This window comes from Culex pipiens, chromosome 3 (genome assembly GCF_016801865.2).
Source record: "Culex pipiens pallens isolate TS chromosome 3, TS_CPP_V2, whole genome shotgun sequence".
Classification (NCBI taxonomy): domain Eukaryota; kingdom Metazoa; phylum Arthropoda; class Insecta; order Diptera; family Culicidae; genus Culex; species Culex pipiens.
Window position 1 is genome coordinate 138455718 of NC_068939.1, and position 17988 is coordinate 138473705.

At 33.1% G+C, this 17988-nt stretch overlaps 1 protein-coding gene across 14 annotated transcripts in view; it reads left to right on the plus strand.

Annotated features, from left to right (window-relative positions):
• Nucleotides 1–17988, plus strand: part of LOC120417333 (voltage-dependent calcium channel type A subunit alpha-1-like) — a 114575-nt gene that overhangs the window by 46235 nt on the left and 50352 nt on the right. For 13 of the 14 annotated variants that reach the window (XR_005605450.2, XM_039579333.2, XM_039579324.2 and 10 more), the window contains exons 2-5: nucleotides 8887–9030; nucleotides 9095–9367; nucleotides 13656–13753; nucleotides 14309–14464. Coding sequence is in view for 13 of the 14 variants with exons in the window: in XM_039579324.2 (XP_039435258.1) it covers nucleotides 8887–9030; nucleotides 9095–9367; nucleotides 13656–13753; nucleotides 14309–14464 (671 nt within the window). In the remaining variant the exon portion in view is untranslated. Of the gene's footprint in view, nucleotides 1–8886; nucleotides 9031–9094; nucleotides 9368–13655; nucleotides 13754–14308; nucleotides 14465–17988 lie in introns of those variants that run through there. The other variant, XM_039579334.2, reaches the window with a different exon arrangement.

A 17988-nucleotide genomic window follows, 5' to 3' on the forward strand; every position in this document is an offset into this window, starting at 1 on the left:
GAAGACTATCATCATCAGCGTCGTCGTCGTCGTTGCCACCAAAGAGGTGGAGTAGCGTGGTTCACGTTTCTATGAAAAAGACAAAAGTTGTTATTTTGTCTTGCATCAACCGGAATTTCGTTCTTTTATGTCCCCAGAAGCACTCCTGAAAATTTGAGCCCATTTGGTAAGGTTTAGGAGCTCCAGTTTTAATTTGAAATTTATATGGGATTTTGATTTATTTTCCATGGGAAACTATCTTTTTTTACATTGTATTAGGATTTTTTTTTATAAATCGATTAAATGACTTGATTCTTATAGTAGGAGATAGGTTTTGAACTGGGGAACAACTTTGTAGAACATACCAACATGCTAGGAAGTGACCCTTTAAAGATACAGATACTTTTAGATGGTGGCTTTTGAAGGGGCCAGCCACTTTCTAAAAGTATCTGTATCTTTAAAGGGTCACTTCCTAGCATGTTGGTATGTTCTACAAAGTTGTTCCCCAGTTCAAAACCTATCTCCTACTATAAGAATCAAGTCATTTCATCGATTTATAAAAAAAAATCCTAATACAATGTAAAAAAGATAGTTTCCCATGGAAAATAAATCAAAATCCCATATAAATTTCAAATTAAAACTGGAGCTCCTAGACCTAACCAAATGGGCTCAAATTTTCAGGAGTGCTTCTGGGGACATAAAAGAACGAAATTCCGGTTGATGCAAGACAAAATAACAACTTTTGTCTTTTTCATAGAAACGTGAACCACGCTAAGGTGGAGGCTCGGTGGATGAAGAGGAAAATGTGATTTGCTGTTTGGTGGTTAACGATCTGTGGAGAAAGAGTCCCAACAAAAGGCTAGTTTTAGATTTGATTGAAGGATTTTTTAAATCCTTTTTTGAGTCTTGATTAAACTGTCCATAAATAAATTCAAAATCAATTTTTTAAGGTCCTTTCTATAATCGACTTACAAATTATAGAGCTACTTAACATTTCCATACAGATTCGAATTCAAGCAAAATTGATCCCATAAAGTTGGATATCTGCGCATAGATATCGTAAAGTTGGAAGCAACTGAAACAGTAAAAAATCCTAAATTAACATTGCGAAATGTGTTTTTATTGGGCGCTTTTCACCCTCCACGAGTAGTTCTAAGAACGGCTAAGTAAGGGGGGGGGAAACGCTAAATGGGAACGATGTGGTGAATGAAAAAAAAAAGCTTGCATGCTGAATCGGAAATCAGATGGACGGAGAGCGAGTAGCGATTTTTTCTGGAAAAATAATTATTTTTGAAAAAAAGAAAATTTTAGAGCGTTGAGTTGAGTTGAGTTGAGTTGAGTTGAGTTGAGTTGAGTTGAGTTGAGTTGAGTTGAGTTGAGTTGAGTTGAGTTGAGTTGAGTTGAGTTGAGTTGAGTTGAGTTGAGTTGAGATGTTCTTGTAAGATTATTCAAGAAACTTCCTCAAATCATCTCACCGTCTTTGTTCTACATTCCCATCCCCCCTCAAACATCATCGCCAAAATCTGCACTCGCATGAGTTAACGCACCAACAACCGTTTCAAGCGTGGCGTTGCTCAGCTGCTTACAGGGAATGATCCCAGCGCCAGAATCGAACCCAGAGACTGCGTGCTTCCTGGCACGCGCTCGTCGCCGTCGTCGTCGTCCTCATAATATCCTAATGACATCAGCATCAGCAACTCTGGCGGAGTTAACGCCAAAGCCAGAGTCACTTCTCGGAGATTTAGGACGACGATGGCCGCCCAGTATCGGTTGGTGCGTCTCCGGAAGAGCAAGGCGTTTCTCGGTCGCGGCGTGATTTCGTTTGTTTTATGTCGTATAGTTTTGTGGTTTCGGCCAAGATGCTTCCGTCGGTTGATGGTGCAATTGGAGCTGACTTGAAGTTGGACGTTGTAATGTGATGAGCGAGTTAACACCTCTCAAGTTTGACGCTGTGATTTTGTGAGGAATTGCTGGATACGATACTCTTCTAGGATAATTCGAATCGTCGAAAAGGATAAACTTGAAACCATGGATTTGCACCAAGTAATCATGCAAGTAACGTTCCCATAGAAAAAGAACAAGACCTTTAGGAGGGGCAAAAATGTCAACAAAGTTAACAAGGATTGCACAGTTGAACACTGAGTAGAATTTTTTTTTTAATAAATTGCAAGGACATTCCCGGCAACAACAAACACAGGATTAGGCTTGCCAACTAGCCAAAGGAAAAGCTGATTTCTATTTTTGAAATCATGCCAAAATTAATCGTGCCATAGCAAAAATTGTAATTTTCAAAGCTGGAACATATTTTTCTAAGCACTTTGGTCGAAATTACTAAATCCATAAAAAAGGGAATAATCTCAGCGATCGTCCCAACGATTCGTCAAGCTCATAAAAAATCTCGATAACATACTGTTCCTCCCCTCGAATAGCTCTCGTGATAAGCATTAACGGCCCCATTTTTCTTATGTCTGTTTCCTTGTGCAAAATGTCAGTAATGTGGCCATTTTCGCGAGGATAAAAATTTTCCGCCGCGGCTGTTCGTTCTAAAACCATGCGTCATCTTTATTACGCTGCCGGAGATGTCGTTGGTTAATGATGAAATATGGGTGATTTCTTCACTGATGTCTGCAAGGAAACGAGAGGATAATGATTTTATGTAATCAATAGTAGTTATGATTTTTAAAGCTAAAATGTGTTATCAAACATTTATGTTTTGTTATAAAAGGGAAATAAACTAATAATCTCAAAACGAGTAATTTGGGAATAATTTAGAACAGGAATGTGACTCTCTGTTTACAGAGATTTAGAAAATTTAATTTGCAAAATTCTCATTAAAATAATGCACTCAAAAATTGTACTGAAGGTAGAATAAATAAAATTAGAGAAATAAAATTATGTTTGCTACCATGGATTTTACCATTGAAGTATTTAAAAATAAATCCAAGATAAAATTGCTCAATCTGCTTTGTAATTAATTCTCTACGAACTCGAACGATTTAATTAATTTAATTTAATTTTACCATTAATTTTTTTTGGTTTTTTTTGCTCAAACTTGTCGCAGGTTTTCCTATGACCAAAGAAACCATTTTGTGTCATTGGTTCACCCATACAAGTCTCCATTCAATTTTGGCAGCTGTCCATACAAAAATGGTACGTAAACATTCGAAAATCTGTAATTTTTGAGGGAATTTTCTGATCAATTTGGGCAAAGTTGTAGGTATTAATGAGGACTATTCAGAAAAAATAGGCACACGGAAAAAAAAATCTTTCCGATTTTTGAATTAACTTTGTTTTTTTACAAAAACTCAATTTCTCAAAATCCGTATTTTTTTATTTTCGAGATTTTTTTTATATGTTTTAGGGTACCGTAAAACGGGGTGACTTTGATAGCCGGGGTGACTTTGATAGGTTTGCAATTTTTCCGCAAAATAAAGAGTACAATTAAAATTCGTACGGAATGGTTTAGAATCATACTGACCGTGGTAGAGAAGTGTTCAAAGTACATAAAAAAGAACTTTTCATAAAATTTTGAAAAGTTTAAAAAGTTAGTTTACCATAGTTAAGAAAATGTTGATGAAAGTCATTATTTTAAGCTTCTCAAAGTGTCATAATTTTCTCAATGAACATGATTTTGAATCGGAAAGCGGAATGGATTTTTGGATTCCTTGGAAAATTTTCCAATTTTTTTTTTTCTTAAAAACTATATCAGCTACTTTAGTGATGGTACATTTAACGTACAAATAATGTTTGAACATCTTAAATTTATATGATTTCAACAAGAAAAACTATGACTATCAAAGTCACCCCCGGAATTTAAACTGAGAATTTTTAACGTAACTCTTTTTCTAAACACTATTGAAACAACTTTTTTTTCCAAAACAGTGCATGGACTTTGTGTGGCCTACCCCAGAACATGTTTTAAAAATAATAATCTTGAGAAAAACCTTACCTGTTGGAAAATATTCCAAAAACAAATTGAAATCATATCAAAGTCACCCCGGTTTACGGTACCAAAACTCGCAACTTTTGAGCCATAAAGAACACACTACGAAAAAATCGTGTAATTTTCCGTTAAATTAGATGCACATAACTGGAGCATCAAATGAGACGTAAAATTACGTCAAATTTTAAATTACACGATCCAACCCACCAATCGAGGTCGTGTAAAATTACATCTCACGCAATTTTGGTGGGACGATAATCTTATTGGAAATTACAGTTTCTTATAAGACGAATAAACACATGTTTAGCTTGACCAAAACCGATGTTTTATTTGACCTCATTATAATTAAATACGCATTTTGTTAATTCACAACCACAACAATTCTTTCCGGCTTTTTTTTCCTTATTTGTTTGAAATCACTTTGTATTTTATTGCGTCCATTCACCAGATATTGTTGGTCACCCTCTGAAAGGAATCCGCTGTTCATGGGAATCTGCTTCTACCTAGCAGCTTCACCATATCGTCACTTTTTACTGAATCTTTCACTTTGCGATACATTAAATTCTTCGACCGGATAGTCCGCTTTAAAAACTGCAGATCCACGGCGTCCAGAACTTGGTTCCCGGTCAACCGGCTTTCTGGAAGATGTCTGAAAGAAAGTAAACAAAGCACCACCTGTAATGAGAACCCGAGTTAATTGAGGTTTAATTGATCCGATTTATACAGAAATATAGTATATTTACCTTTGCTGACTGCTTGTAAATGCCTCCGTTGGTCGTTTGATGCAAGTTCCGTCACAATACCGGCAAATATTGAGGGGAAAATCTCCAGTCACAGCTACTTCCACGATTTTCAATATGGCTGTCACTTTTTTGCACAACACATTCGGCACACGTGGAATGAAAAAAGTGCGTGATATTCTGTTTTATCTGATGTAAGAACACGCTCCAATTATGTGCATCAAATTTAATGTAATATTAGGTTAAACTTAATGCTTTATTAGATTTCGCATAATGTAATGTTTGGCAAAGGCATGACAGTGTAAATTTGGGCTGATTACGTCAAAACAAACCTAATTTCACATCAAATTTTCATTTACATGAACAAATATTACGTCAAATGAGCGGTTCCATTAAATGTAATATTCCAAATTTTTTAGTGTGAAGTGTGGTCAAATATTTTACCGCGGAGTTATGACTTTTGAAAAAAGGAAAAAGTGATCATTGGAAAAAAGTATACATATAAGTTATAACCTTATTTTTTTAGGTTAAATTTGAATTCACAAATGAAAAAGTACTTGACAGATTTTTTGATGAAGTGCCTCGTTCTCAAGATACTGCCACCGAAAGTTTGATTTCAGTGCAATATTTTCAGTTGTTTCGATTTTTAAAATAGTGATCATGAGTGCCCATTTCCAAAAATATGTTTTTGAAAAGTTCAGAAAATTTGGTATAGAATTCTCTAAGAGACATTTAAGATTTTTAAAGCATGATTTTTTTCTAAAATTGCTATTTTATCAAAAATTCTTAACTGAGCGGCAATTTTTTTCAAAAATTAAAAATAATCGGATTTTAGGAAACTAAGTTTCTGTAAATAAAAAAGTTGATTTAAAAATCGTCAAGATTTTTTTTCTGTTTACCTTTTTTCTGAATAGTTCTCATCAAAACCTACAATTTTGCCAAAATCAGAATCAGAAAATTCTTTCCACAAAGTTTGAGCCAAAAAAATACAAATAAAATCCATTTCTAGTTTTGGTAGATAATTGCACCTGTGTTATTATAATTTTTTGCATGTTTGAACCAAAGCTTATTTTGCTGGAAATTTCAATCAATAATTTGCATTTCTTAATGCATTGTAATAAACAAGAAAAAATCAACGTTTTGATACAACGTGAAGCAATTTGGCAATAAATAATTTCAGATTTCTTGGCATTTCGCGATATAAACGAAACTCCACGGCCAATGGAAAATTTCACGGATTACGCAGCTTCCGTGAAATCGCGCCAAATCACTAGCAATTCGAGAGAATTCGAAATCAAGATCATCTGTAAAAACAAAAAAAAAAACAAAACTTGTTGTTTACGACTTTTGTTAGACCTACTCAATGACTTAACTGCCTCTGCCACCACAGCTTACTGAATAAAGAGTGGTCAGAAGTCGAATACGTCAAAATTTTCAAAAAATGATAGTGGAAATCCATTCTCCAGACAATTTTACATATTGACCATTGTTTTTAGCCCAATCTTTATGAGGATACCGCGATTTTAAAAATATAAATGTTGAAAAAACTGGAGTTTTGTTATTTGTTTAGCCATTTCTATCTGATTGACTTGATTTTTCAGTCTCGTGAATATTTTTTATGAAAGCTTTGTCCGATTTCCCATAAGTTTGTCTTTGACAGCATTTCAATTGGATGTATGGGCTCACAGATAAAAGCTTAATTACTAGAGTGTAACAAAAATGACTTTTTGGCGGGCATTCAAGGGTTTGTTCCGGTGGGCATACTAAGCCCAAATCCAAAATATGAGCTTGATTGGACGTAACAGGAGCTGGCGCTCCGCCCTTCAATTTTAAATGGGATTTAACCCGTAAAAAAAGATTTTTTTCAAAAATGTCACTTTTTGAGGCATTTGGAGCTCGGTACAGGCCTTCAAATGGCGTCTAGGGCGTTGCGAGGCGCGACGCATATCTTTTTTGCCGGGACCGATTTTTCAAAAAAATGCCAAACTTTGAAGGCCTGTACCGAGCTCCAGGGTGCTCCAAATGTCAATGTTATGTATACCAAAAGATGCGCAAGGATCTGGCCTACACGCCAATGATGTTTTTGGTAAACGCATTGGTGACCAAAATGCCTCAAAAAGTGACATTTTTGAAAAAATCTTTTTTTACGGGTTAAATCCCATTTAAAATTGAAGGGCGGAGCGCCAGCTCCTGTTACGTCCAATCAAGCTCATATTTTGGATTTGGGCTTAGTATGCCCACCGGAACAAACCCTTGAATGCCCGCAAAAAAGTCATTTTTGTTACATCCTATTAATTACATTGCTCATAACTGAATAAATGATATTTTATCAGTGTAGTATATTGGATGGTATCCGCCTGGATTTAAGCGTTCAATTTCCCGGGGTTACAAAATTCCCGGGAAAGGGGAAATATTCAATAAATTTTCCCGGGAAATTTGAAATTTATCGAAAATTTAGTATAATGGCTTGTCTACTTGTAAAAATCATACAACTTAAAGATAAATTTTTGGTGTTCTAATTTTATATGCTGTAGGTACTTTAAATTGTACCAAATAAAAAAATGATCAAATAAAAAAAAAGGTTGAGAAGTTTTTTATTTAAATCAAACTGTTTCAAAAGTGATAATCCATGCTGCACAACCATACAATTCCAGTCTCAGTGACAAGTTTGAGAGAATCTGTTTAAGAATAACATTGACACATTAAGTATAAAAGAAAGAAAAAAAAGCAGAATTTATGTTTTTCATGGCGAAAAACTTATTATAGAACAAGTCTTATTGGTTTCAGCTTGTGAATAAATAGATAATCATTGCCTTAAAAATCAATTCAAATAACACTTTTTTTTAATTTTGAATCCTCTTATTCCTGTGATAGCTTCTGTGCTTAGTAATTTTATATCTTCAAACTGTAATTTCTCGAATAATATTAAACCAACAATCCTCTTTGAAAAAAAATTATATCAATTCAATTTGCATCCAATTTGGTCACAAAAAACAAACATGTTAGACAAATGTCAATTTTGATCTTTTCCCGTTTATCTTACTTTCAAATAATGTAACAACAATTTTCGTTTAACCCAGCCCTAATGAGTCATATATGCCCCAAAAATGAAAATTTCTAAAACTAGCCTATAATTTTAGTATGGTCATAAGATTCATTTTCCCATCATTAACTCAACAATTTTTTTTTTGAAAATTCAGGCTTGATTAAAAGGTTACCAAAAATAAAATAGTATATTTTCAGTCCAAAATTGCGTTATTTTGTTTTGCCCAACAAATAAGCAAGATCTTTTTCCAGTTGTGCATATTTTAGAAATAAATATTATTTGAGTTTAACCTTTACATGAAATTTAATGTTTTACAGTTCAATAGTTACAGTAGACTGAAATGAATAAAATCAAATTAGATTTTCTCATTATAATTTGTTTTTTGTATATTTCAAAACATTGGTGCCAAAAGCAAAGAAAATGTATACTTCCGCTTGAATTTCGGGAATTCGGGAAAATTTGTAAAATTTTAAAACGGGAAATATTTTTTTCAGGAATACATAAATAATAAAACAAATTAAATTCAAAAGTGGTTTTTTAAACGAAAAAAATTCGAGACATCACCTTAAGATTTAACTTTTAAGCTAAAAAATTAAAAAAAAATTAAAATTGGCATGTATTTTTCTTTCAGTGTATTTTTTTTTAGAAAGCTCGTACAATTTTCTTCTTTTTTGATACGAATCAACGGCTTCAAGACACAGCAATTTTAAAATTACGAAATACAACAATATTTAAGTAACATACGCCCTTCTCAAATGTCATTTTCGAGTGTAACTGGCTCCGTGTAAACAAAAATGGCTTATATAAGCCTGGGATAACAAGTTTCATTGAAATTGGAGAGAGTCGCGAACAAAAATTCCTGATTTGACTTGGAATTGCTCGATTTCGTTTTATTCAAGTACCATTTTGAGTTTTACCAATTTTATTAAATTTATTTATCTTTGCCAGATGAAACAACTCAAATCCAAACAAATTGCCACTTGAAAAGCTTATAAATTATTATCAATTTAATCAGCTTTGACAAGAGACAAAAAAACAGCTGAAGACAATGCATTTAATTTTTCACGAAAGGGACATCATCTTCGATGAAGGATGTCCCGTTTTAAAATATCTTTTGCTTTCGCTTCCCGCTAATGGAACATCTTTTAACGTTTCATTTTCTTTTGCTTCCCTTTCAGGCTAGCAGCGTCTCAGGAGGCGCCGGACGGGGCAAAAATGGGCCCCAAAAAGGGCAAAAAGGGCAGCCCGAGGCACCGGACGGGGCCACCCCCGCCCGGGCCCTCGTCGCTGTTCATCTTCGCCGAGGATAACTTCATCAGGAGGTTCTTTTTAATTGGGGTTTTGAATTTTGGCTCTGAACTAAAAATATCCTTATTTTGCTTTTAGACTAACCAAGTTCATCATCGAATGGCCCCCGTTCGAGTACGCCGTGCTGCTGACAATCATCGCCAACTGCGTCGTGCTGGCCCTGGAGGAGCATCTGCCCCACGGGGACAAGACGGTGCTGGCGCAGAAGCTCGAACTGACCGAAAGCTACTTCCTGTGCATCTTCACGATCGAGGCCGCCCTCAAGATCGTGGCCCTCGGGCTGGTGCTGCACACCGACTCGTACCTGCGCAACATCTGGAACATGATGGACTTTTTCGTGGTGTTCACGGGGTAAGAGCTACCGGGGCCGCGGGTTTTTGTTTTCTCTAACCTTGCAAATGCCAAACCTACCTATATAAATATGTTTTCGTGTATATGATAGCTGATGACTTTCTTTAACCAAACTAAAAACTATATATATGAATCGAGTGTGTGTAATTTTTAGGCAAAGCTAGAAACCATTATAATCCGTAGGCAAGCTGAAGTTGAAGTGGATTTCCGTACAGTCGGGCTAGCCGGAACAGTTGCGATAGGATGCAGTGCATGGTTTTTTTATTTTCAATTATTTTTCAGTTTGCAGTTGAACCAACACAAAAAACGAGGTATATTTTGTTCACTAAGTTCGTTCATTTTTGTTTTAACAGTTGAAAGTACCCACCCACAAAAAAGTATAATATGGAATGACGTCATTTTTGAACATAACAAAAAAACATTTTGAGAATAATCAAATCATTTTGAAAGCACCAGTTGAAACGTTCAAGGCACGCCACTAGAACGAAAAAAAAACACCAAATTTTGACTAGAGTTAAAATAGTTTCTTAACCAGTAGATGTATCAAAATTGTATATTATTCCAACATCACATAGATCAAACCGAATTTGGTGCATCACATTCGATCACGCGTAACCGGCCGAAACGTGATATGAGATCTATGTACGATGTCCTCAAACCCTGTAGTTTGATAAATTTCGCGATTTCTTCTATCGATTTGTTGTTCATGTGAAGTTGTGTACACTCGACTTCATCCAAAATGTTGTCACTCATCAATTGATATCCGTGATTGGTTTTCAATCATTGAGTCTATCTTAAATTATAAAAAATGATTTCTCAAGATCAACATTTTATTACATTTAATAATAAGATAAACGGTTTAACAAAGTGTTTATGCTACAGAAAACAGTCTCCATTATTGTGTGAAACACGCGTAACTTCTGAAAATAACAATTTTCAGCCATAACATATTTAATAGGGTGTTTCATCCCAACAAAAAAGTTCTCAGAATCAGGCAAACCGAGGTTCCCCTAGTAGAGGATACCCATAGGGACTCTCATGCAAAATATCAGCCCATTTGGTTGAGAATTGGCCTGTCCCCAGCGGTTCAAAGTTTACATGGAAATTACTATGGGATTTTTATGCTTTTCATTCAATCGTTCCTACAGGTCTGGGGACAACATGGATTCACTCGGAATAAAGACAGGTGTGTAGGGGATGGTCCAATGAACAAATTCCAGAAGGAATTAGGATTGTCCATTCTGTCCCCAAGGTGCACAGATTTTTATTCGGGCGAGCTGAACACAACACTTTTCGAAATATCTTTTATCGAATATCTTTGTTTATAATATTTTGCACCAGTCATTGGTTAATTGGATTCCCCTTCGAAAACTGTTTATTTTAAACTGAAATGTAAAAAAATGACCACATTATAATGTGACTGCCAAAATTTTGATCACTATATGATTGAACTTGTTTCATTATAGTGTAACATTTCTCGAGATTTTAATTACACTAAAAATTGAGAGTTTCATTTTTCATTTTACAGGAATAACAGGAAACGCGTAATCAAATCGTAAATTAAGTTTTTAGAATTTGATTTTCTGTTAGAAGTTTCTTTGGCCAACAGAAAATAAATTTCATTTTTGGTCTTCTTCCTATAAAATTCCCCAAAAAACATGGAGCAAAAGAAATGAGCACTCATTTTTTTTTAAATTTTCAATATAAAAATACTTGTTATATCGATTGTTAACTATTTCGAATACTTTGTATAATAATAATTTATGAAATTTTAACTTAATAAAATCTTGTTGTATGTTTTGAATTTCGGTTGCACAATTTGGAAAAAAAAAACCGTTTGATTTCAGGAAATAGCATATTTTCCTGAATTAATTGATATTTTGCAAATTTGTGACAGTAATATAACTGTCATAATGTATTAATCATTTTTTAATACTTTTTGCAAATCAGTAAAAGTAAATCTTTCCCAGTTCCTGAAGAGAACACCCTTGAAGAGTATCGGGGCCGGCATTTACAAAGCGGATTCAGTGGCAATTTCATTCTCAACTTAATGTTAACATGTTAAGGTTAATGTTAACATTCCATAGGTCGCCTCCCTAAGGTGTCGTTATAAGGTCCAGTTTGTGACGATACACTACCTTTCCTTTTACTAAGCAATCGAATCATGAAAAGAAACGATCACCAGTTGTGATGGTCCGAGCCGGGATTTGAACCCCGATCTACCGCTTACTAGGCGGGAGCGGTACCACTAGGCTACGTGGCTCGGTTGCTTTTGCAAATCAGGCTTGATTAATATCGATAAAAAAAAGCTTTTTTTCTGGCCCCTCTGTACAGACCTTGATCAGAACCAAGAAACAAATAAAAATTTAATTTGTTCTAGCCTATTGCTATGAACAATTTTTTCTTGATATAAATTCAACTTCGAAAAGGCAAAAGATGTGTTTGAGGATTATTTTAAAAATATTATTGAGTTTAAAAAACATTTTTTGAACAATTTGAAATGTCTACCCAAGATTGAAAACAGACAAATTTGTACAGCAAAAAAAAAAATTTGGAAGGTTGAAAAATGGTTCACGTATTAATCGATGTAAATTTACATCAATTTATATTTTCTTTTAATTTCATCATCTTCAAAAAGACAAAAGGTGTGTTTGAAGACTTTATTTAATATATTATTTAATTAAAAAAAGATCTTTGAACAATTTGAAATTACTACCCCTGATTGTAAACAGAAAAGCTTGGATAGTAAAAAACAATTTTGTTAGGTTGAAAAATTGATGGTTGAATATAACATATTTTTACAAGAATTTATATGAAAATACCCAGCAATTCCGAAGATTTATTGCGGGAATCGCGAGTGGCCAAAATAATGAAATTTTCGGTTCAAGAGAAAATATCCATGAACCATCATTCAGCTATTTGATATTGAAATGAATTACGGTGATGTAAAAAGTAGAAGTTATTATTTGAAAAAAATAAATTTTACTTACGCATTCACAAAACACGAAAAGAAATTTTACTACCCGAGCAGACGGAGATAACTTGGGAATAACATTTTTTGATATTTAAAAATACTAGGCCAATAACATTTTATGTTATTTATAACAAGATTTGTTATTCGTCGATATGATTTTTTTGTTATTGGGTTGTTATTGTAATAACAGATTAATAACATTTTAGTTATTTTTCGAACAAATCTTTTTTATAATTTTTTGTTATTTTAACAACTAATCCGATTATCCTAATAACAGTTGGAGTTATTCTTCCATAACAAAAAATGTTATTCCCAAGTTGTTTTGGCTTTCAACCAATATCAAACCAATAACAAATTTTGTTATGATAACATAAACTGTTATTAAATCCTTATGCAAAAATGGATTTTTCAAGAAGATTCCATAACACTTTCTGTTATTTCAACAGTATTTGTTATTGAAATGGCATGAATTTTGTTATTGACGTCTGCCCGGGTAACGCATTTTAAAAATAACATAGAAATAAGGGAATGTCAAAGGATTTTGTGATAGTTTTTATTTTTAATTACCTCTAAAATGTGTTAATTTACGTATTTTAATGTGTCATTCAAAACATTTTAAAACAATTGGGTAAAAAGGTAAATCATATCGAAAAAGATGAAAATATATCATCAGAATCTGAGTAAAATTACATCAGCGAGATTACATTTTTGTCTTTTTCTATGAAACTTTATTTTTCTACACATTAATTCAAGTATAATTTCTGGATCCATATTCGAATGTTCAGATTTCTTCCGCCTTCTTTTTTTAAGCCTCCGAATGCAAATTTGTTTGAGTTTTCGGGAGCTCACTGATTCGTTCCATAACTCAAACCAAGGTTGTATCAACATTTCAAACCTTGGCAATTTCATTATCATTTGACCAACTTGTGGGTTTAATTCTTCGCTAGGTTATGTCAACGTTGTTTTCTCTTAAAATATTTATTATTTCAAACTTTTCGAAACAAACTAAGTTCGCTTCTTACGCCCGTTTTAATTTGCGTGTGTATCTGTGTGTGTTAGTCAATAAAAAAAAACTATATAAACATAGCGTAAGTGTATATAAAGGGACCAGTTAAACGCTTCCTCCGCGCCGTAGTCAGTTAAACCAGAAGCAAACGTAGGCAAATACCAATACCAATCTAGCAGACCTCGCGTTAGGCCTAGTGCGAGGACGATCTCCAGGCTTCAGGAGTAACTTTACCAACCGATTTAACCTTCTACACTCTACCGAAACCCAATTCTGACACCCGTTCCGTTTTCGCGCGTCTTTTATAGGCTCGTCACGTTGCTCCCTCTTCCGCTCGATGTAGATCTGAGAACGTTAAGGTCGATTCGTGTGTTACGACCGTTGAAATTAGTTTCTGGAGTTCCTAGTGAGTAGAATAGTCTTGGGTGGCTCGGGGGGCGAGTTCCAGCTCTCGGCCCCCCTGCCAAGTTTTTTGAGCAGGGCTGTGGAGTTGGATATTTTTTGGACTTCACCGCCGACGTATCGAGACTTGTAGACACTCACTCTGACACTGACTTTTAACTTGTCATCAAAGAGTACAATCTCAACCGACTCCGACTCCACAGCCTTGTTTTTGCGTTCTGATTTTTTCTTAATCTTCTTGGGTTATTCATCATCTCAAAGTTTGTATACTATTTCACTAGCACACTAGTTTTGCGTTCATCTCATCCCGTTTTCGATAGCTACCCGTAGCTGTAGTTGTTGATTTTGTTGCAATTTTAGTTACAAAATGTATACTCACTAGAAATGCACCTGTACTATAAGGTACTTGAGTTTTTGCTGCGCAGTTGAGTTCTCTTAGCTGACCCATATTTACTGGTTTTTAATTAGATGTTTATTTTTTCAGTTCCGCACGGCTTTCCCTTACCGCAGTGACCCCTGCTAATCGTCTTATTTGTCTTACCTCCCACCTCCCTCCAAGGTCTACAAGTTGTGCTGAAGTCCATCATCAAAGCCATGGCTCCGCTGCTACAGATCGGACTGTTGGTCTTGTTTGCAATCGTTATATTCGCAATTATAGGATTAGAATTTTACTCGGGTGCTTTGCACAAAAGTTGTTATAGCTTAGAAGATGCCTGTAAGTATGAGTCCCAGCCGTATAAAATGTACCCAAATTAAAGACCTCTGACATTGAATGTGACTAAAAAATCATGGCGATTGTTTGGACTCCAGAGTTGCATTGTTAATTTGGTTTTGGTTAACCGCGAAAAAATGTCTTGAATTAATTCGTTGGCGTCGAACTGTCAAAAATTGATCGCGGTGGATACTTTTCTACCACAGTTTTTTGTGTGATCAATGTGGTGAATACTTTGGTGGATTTTTGACAGTTCGAAACATTTCAAGAAGATTTGCCGCGGTTAACCAAAATTAAATTAACAATGCAACTCAGGAGTGTGAAACTAAAAATGTACAGCGAGTATTCATTGATTACGTAGAAAAAAACGTTACTTAATCCACCTTTAGGTGGTTGGTGCCATCCTCATATTCATAAAGTCAATACATTCAGTAAAAATAGCAACATTCCCCCTTAACATGTTTAACAAATCAACTTTATTACTCATTTCTTTTGATATGGTTCGCAGACCATCAATATTTATGGCTCATCGGCAAGGTCTGATAAAAAAAAACCTATCCAACGATAGTTCGCATGGAAGATTCAGACAATATTTTTATCACAATATCTGAAATCAAACCTCCAAAAAGTGAATAAATAACACTTAAGTGCCAATAACTTTTGATAGGATTGTCAGATCCTTGATGTTTTAGGCTCATTTGAAAGGTCTTTTGATTATCTAACTAACGATGGGTCGCATGATAGACCCGGACATCATTTTTACTAAAATATCTGAGATCCGGCCTCCAAAAAGTGTATAAATAACACTTAAGTGTCAATAACTTTTGATAGGATTGTCAGATCCTTGATGTTTTGGGCTCATTGGAAAGGTCTTTTTAATACCTTTCTGAAAATGTATAACATGACAGGGTTTCTTACAAAAACCACCCTTTTTACAATCTTCCGGACATACGCCAAAATCGTTTTTTTAGCATAACTTTTGAAGTACTTAACTAAACTTCATAATTTTCAATAGGGACTTATGGGACCCCAAGACGAATCGAATGAGACCAAAACGGTCCAAATCGGTTAAGCCAGTGCTGAGATAATCGAGTGCATATTTTTTGGTGCACAGACCCACATCCCTACACACACACACACACACACACACACACACACACACACACACACACACACACACACACACACACACACACACACACACACACACACACACACACACACACACACACACACACACAGACATTTGCTCAGAATTTGATTCTGAGTCGATAGGTATACGTGAAGGTGGGTCTACGAGGTCAAATTAAGAAGTTTATTTTTCGAGTGATTTTATAGCCTTTCCTCAGTAAGGTGAGGAAGGCAAAAAATACGCTACAGTTAATAATTACATATTATTTTTTAAAATTTGAAACCTTTTATTTATTAAATTTGTCATTAGAAGACATGTTTTTTTTACAAAATTAAAAGGTGAAATTTTCATATCGTCATTTTATTTAAATTTTATTTTCATATGGAAAGATTTTAGAAAGCTACAACTTGCATTGTTAATTTGGTTTTGGTTAATCGCGAAAATTTTTCTTGAATTAATTCGTTGGCGTCGAACTGTCAAAAATTGATCGCGATGGATCGCGGTGGCTACTTTTCTACCATAGTTTTTTATGTGATCAATGTGGTGAATGCTTTGGTGGTTTTTTGACAGTTCAAAATATTTCAGATGATTTACCGTGGTTAACCAAAATCAAATTAAAACAATGCAACTCTGATGGTAATATTTCAAAAAGATTAATTGAAATGTATTGTTAAACGCTGCGTGTTTTCTGGGCAATCTTAAGGAGAAAAAATAGTCATCGCCACATTCAAATGTGTCTGATAGGAACTTTTCTCAGCTTTCCTATGCGTCTTAGAGCGAAATGTTTCATCGAGAAATTTCTGATATATCTATATTTTACGTTTTTTGTTTTATATTTTGAATTCTTCACCATTTATTGTAAACTTTTTAATAAAAGTTCAGGAAACTTGTTAAATTATGAGTTTAATGAGTCATTTACTCATCAAAATGTGCAAAACAAGACAAGAAACAACTTTGTAGAAGATTGCAAACCGCAGAACAGTTTAAAAATTAAGTTTTAATATGTAAAAATATGTGGGATTCATTCAGAAATTAGAATCATAAAACCGTATTAAAATATATTTTTTACAAAAATAAATAGATCATAGCAAAATTTTTGTGTGCAAATATCAATTCTTATCAATCTAATTTTTTTCAAAAAACGTCTTACAAATACCTTGATTTTTGTTTGGTGTTTTGAGCATTCTGAGTTCAAACACACGAATTTTATTATTACTTATAAATGAAAATATGACTTTTGAAGCTTGCCACAGTAATGCAAATCGTCTCTTACTCAGTTTAATCATGGAAATCTCCGCTTAAAAGATAATTGAAAATTATCTTTTAAGCGGAATCAATAGATTTTTTTTTGTTTTCAAAAGTCAAATTAGAGTGATTTGAAACAAATTGTATTGGAATTTTTAATAAGATTCCAGTAAGAATTATTGCAACAAAAAATTCCAGAGGGAAGTAAAAAAAGTGAAATTAAGAGTCCAATCAATAAATTTGAAGATTCAAAGATTTAAAGATTTAAAGAATTAAAGATTTAAAGATTTAAAGATTTAAAGATTTAAAGATTTAAAGATTTAAAGATTTAAAGATTTAAAGATTTAAAGATTTAAAGATTTAAAGATTTAAAGATTTAAAGATTTAAAGATTTAAAGATTTAAAGATTTAAAGATTTAAAGATTTAAAGATTTAAAGATTTAAAGATTTAAAGATTTAAAGATTTAAAGATTTAAAGATTTAAAGATTTAAAGATTTAAAGATTTAAAGATTTAAAGATTTAAAGATTTGAAGATTTAAAGATTTAAAGATTTAAAGATTTAAAGATTTAAAGATTTAAAGATTTAAAGATTTAAAGATTTAAAGATTTAAAGATTTAAAGATTTAAAGATTTAAAGATTTAAAGATTTAAAGATTTAAAGATTTAAAGATTTAAAGATTTAAAGATTTAAAGATTTAAAGATTTAAAGATTTAAAGATTTAAAGATTTAAAGATTTAAAGATTTAAAGATTTAAAGATTTAAAGATTTAAAGATTTAAAGATTTAAAGATTTAAAGATTTAAAGATTTAAAGATTTAAAGATTTAAAGATTTAAAGATTTAAAGATTTAAAGATTTAAAGATTTAAAGATTTAAAGATTTAAAGATTTAAAGATTTAAAGATTTAAAGATTTAAAGATTTAAAGATTTAAAGATTTAAAGATTTAAAGATTTAAAGATTTAAAGATTTAAAGATTTAAAGATTTAAAGATTTAAAGATTTAAAGATTTAAAGATTTAAAGATTTAAAGATTTAAAGATTTAAAGATTTAAAGATTTAAAGATTTAAAGATTTAAAGATTTAAAGATTTAAAGATTTAAAGATTTAAAGATTTAAAGATTTAAAGATTTAAAGATTTAAAGATTTAAAG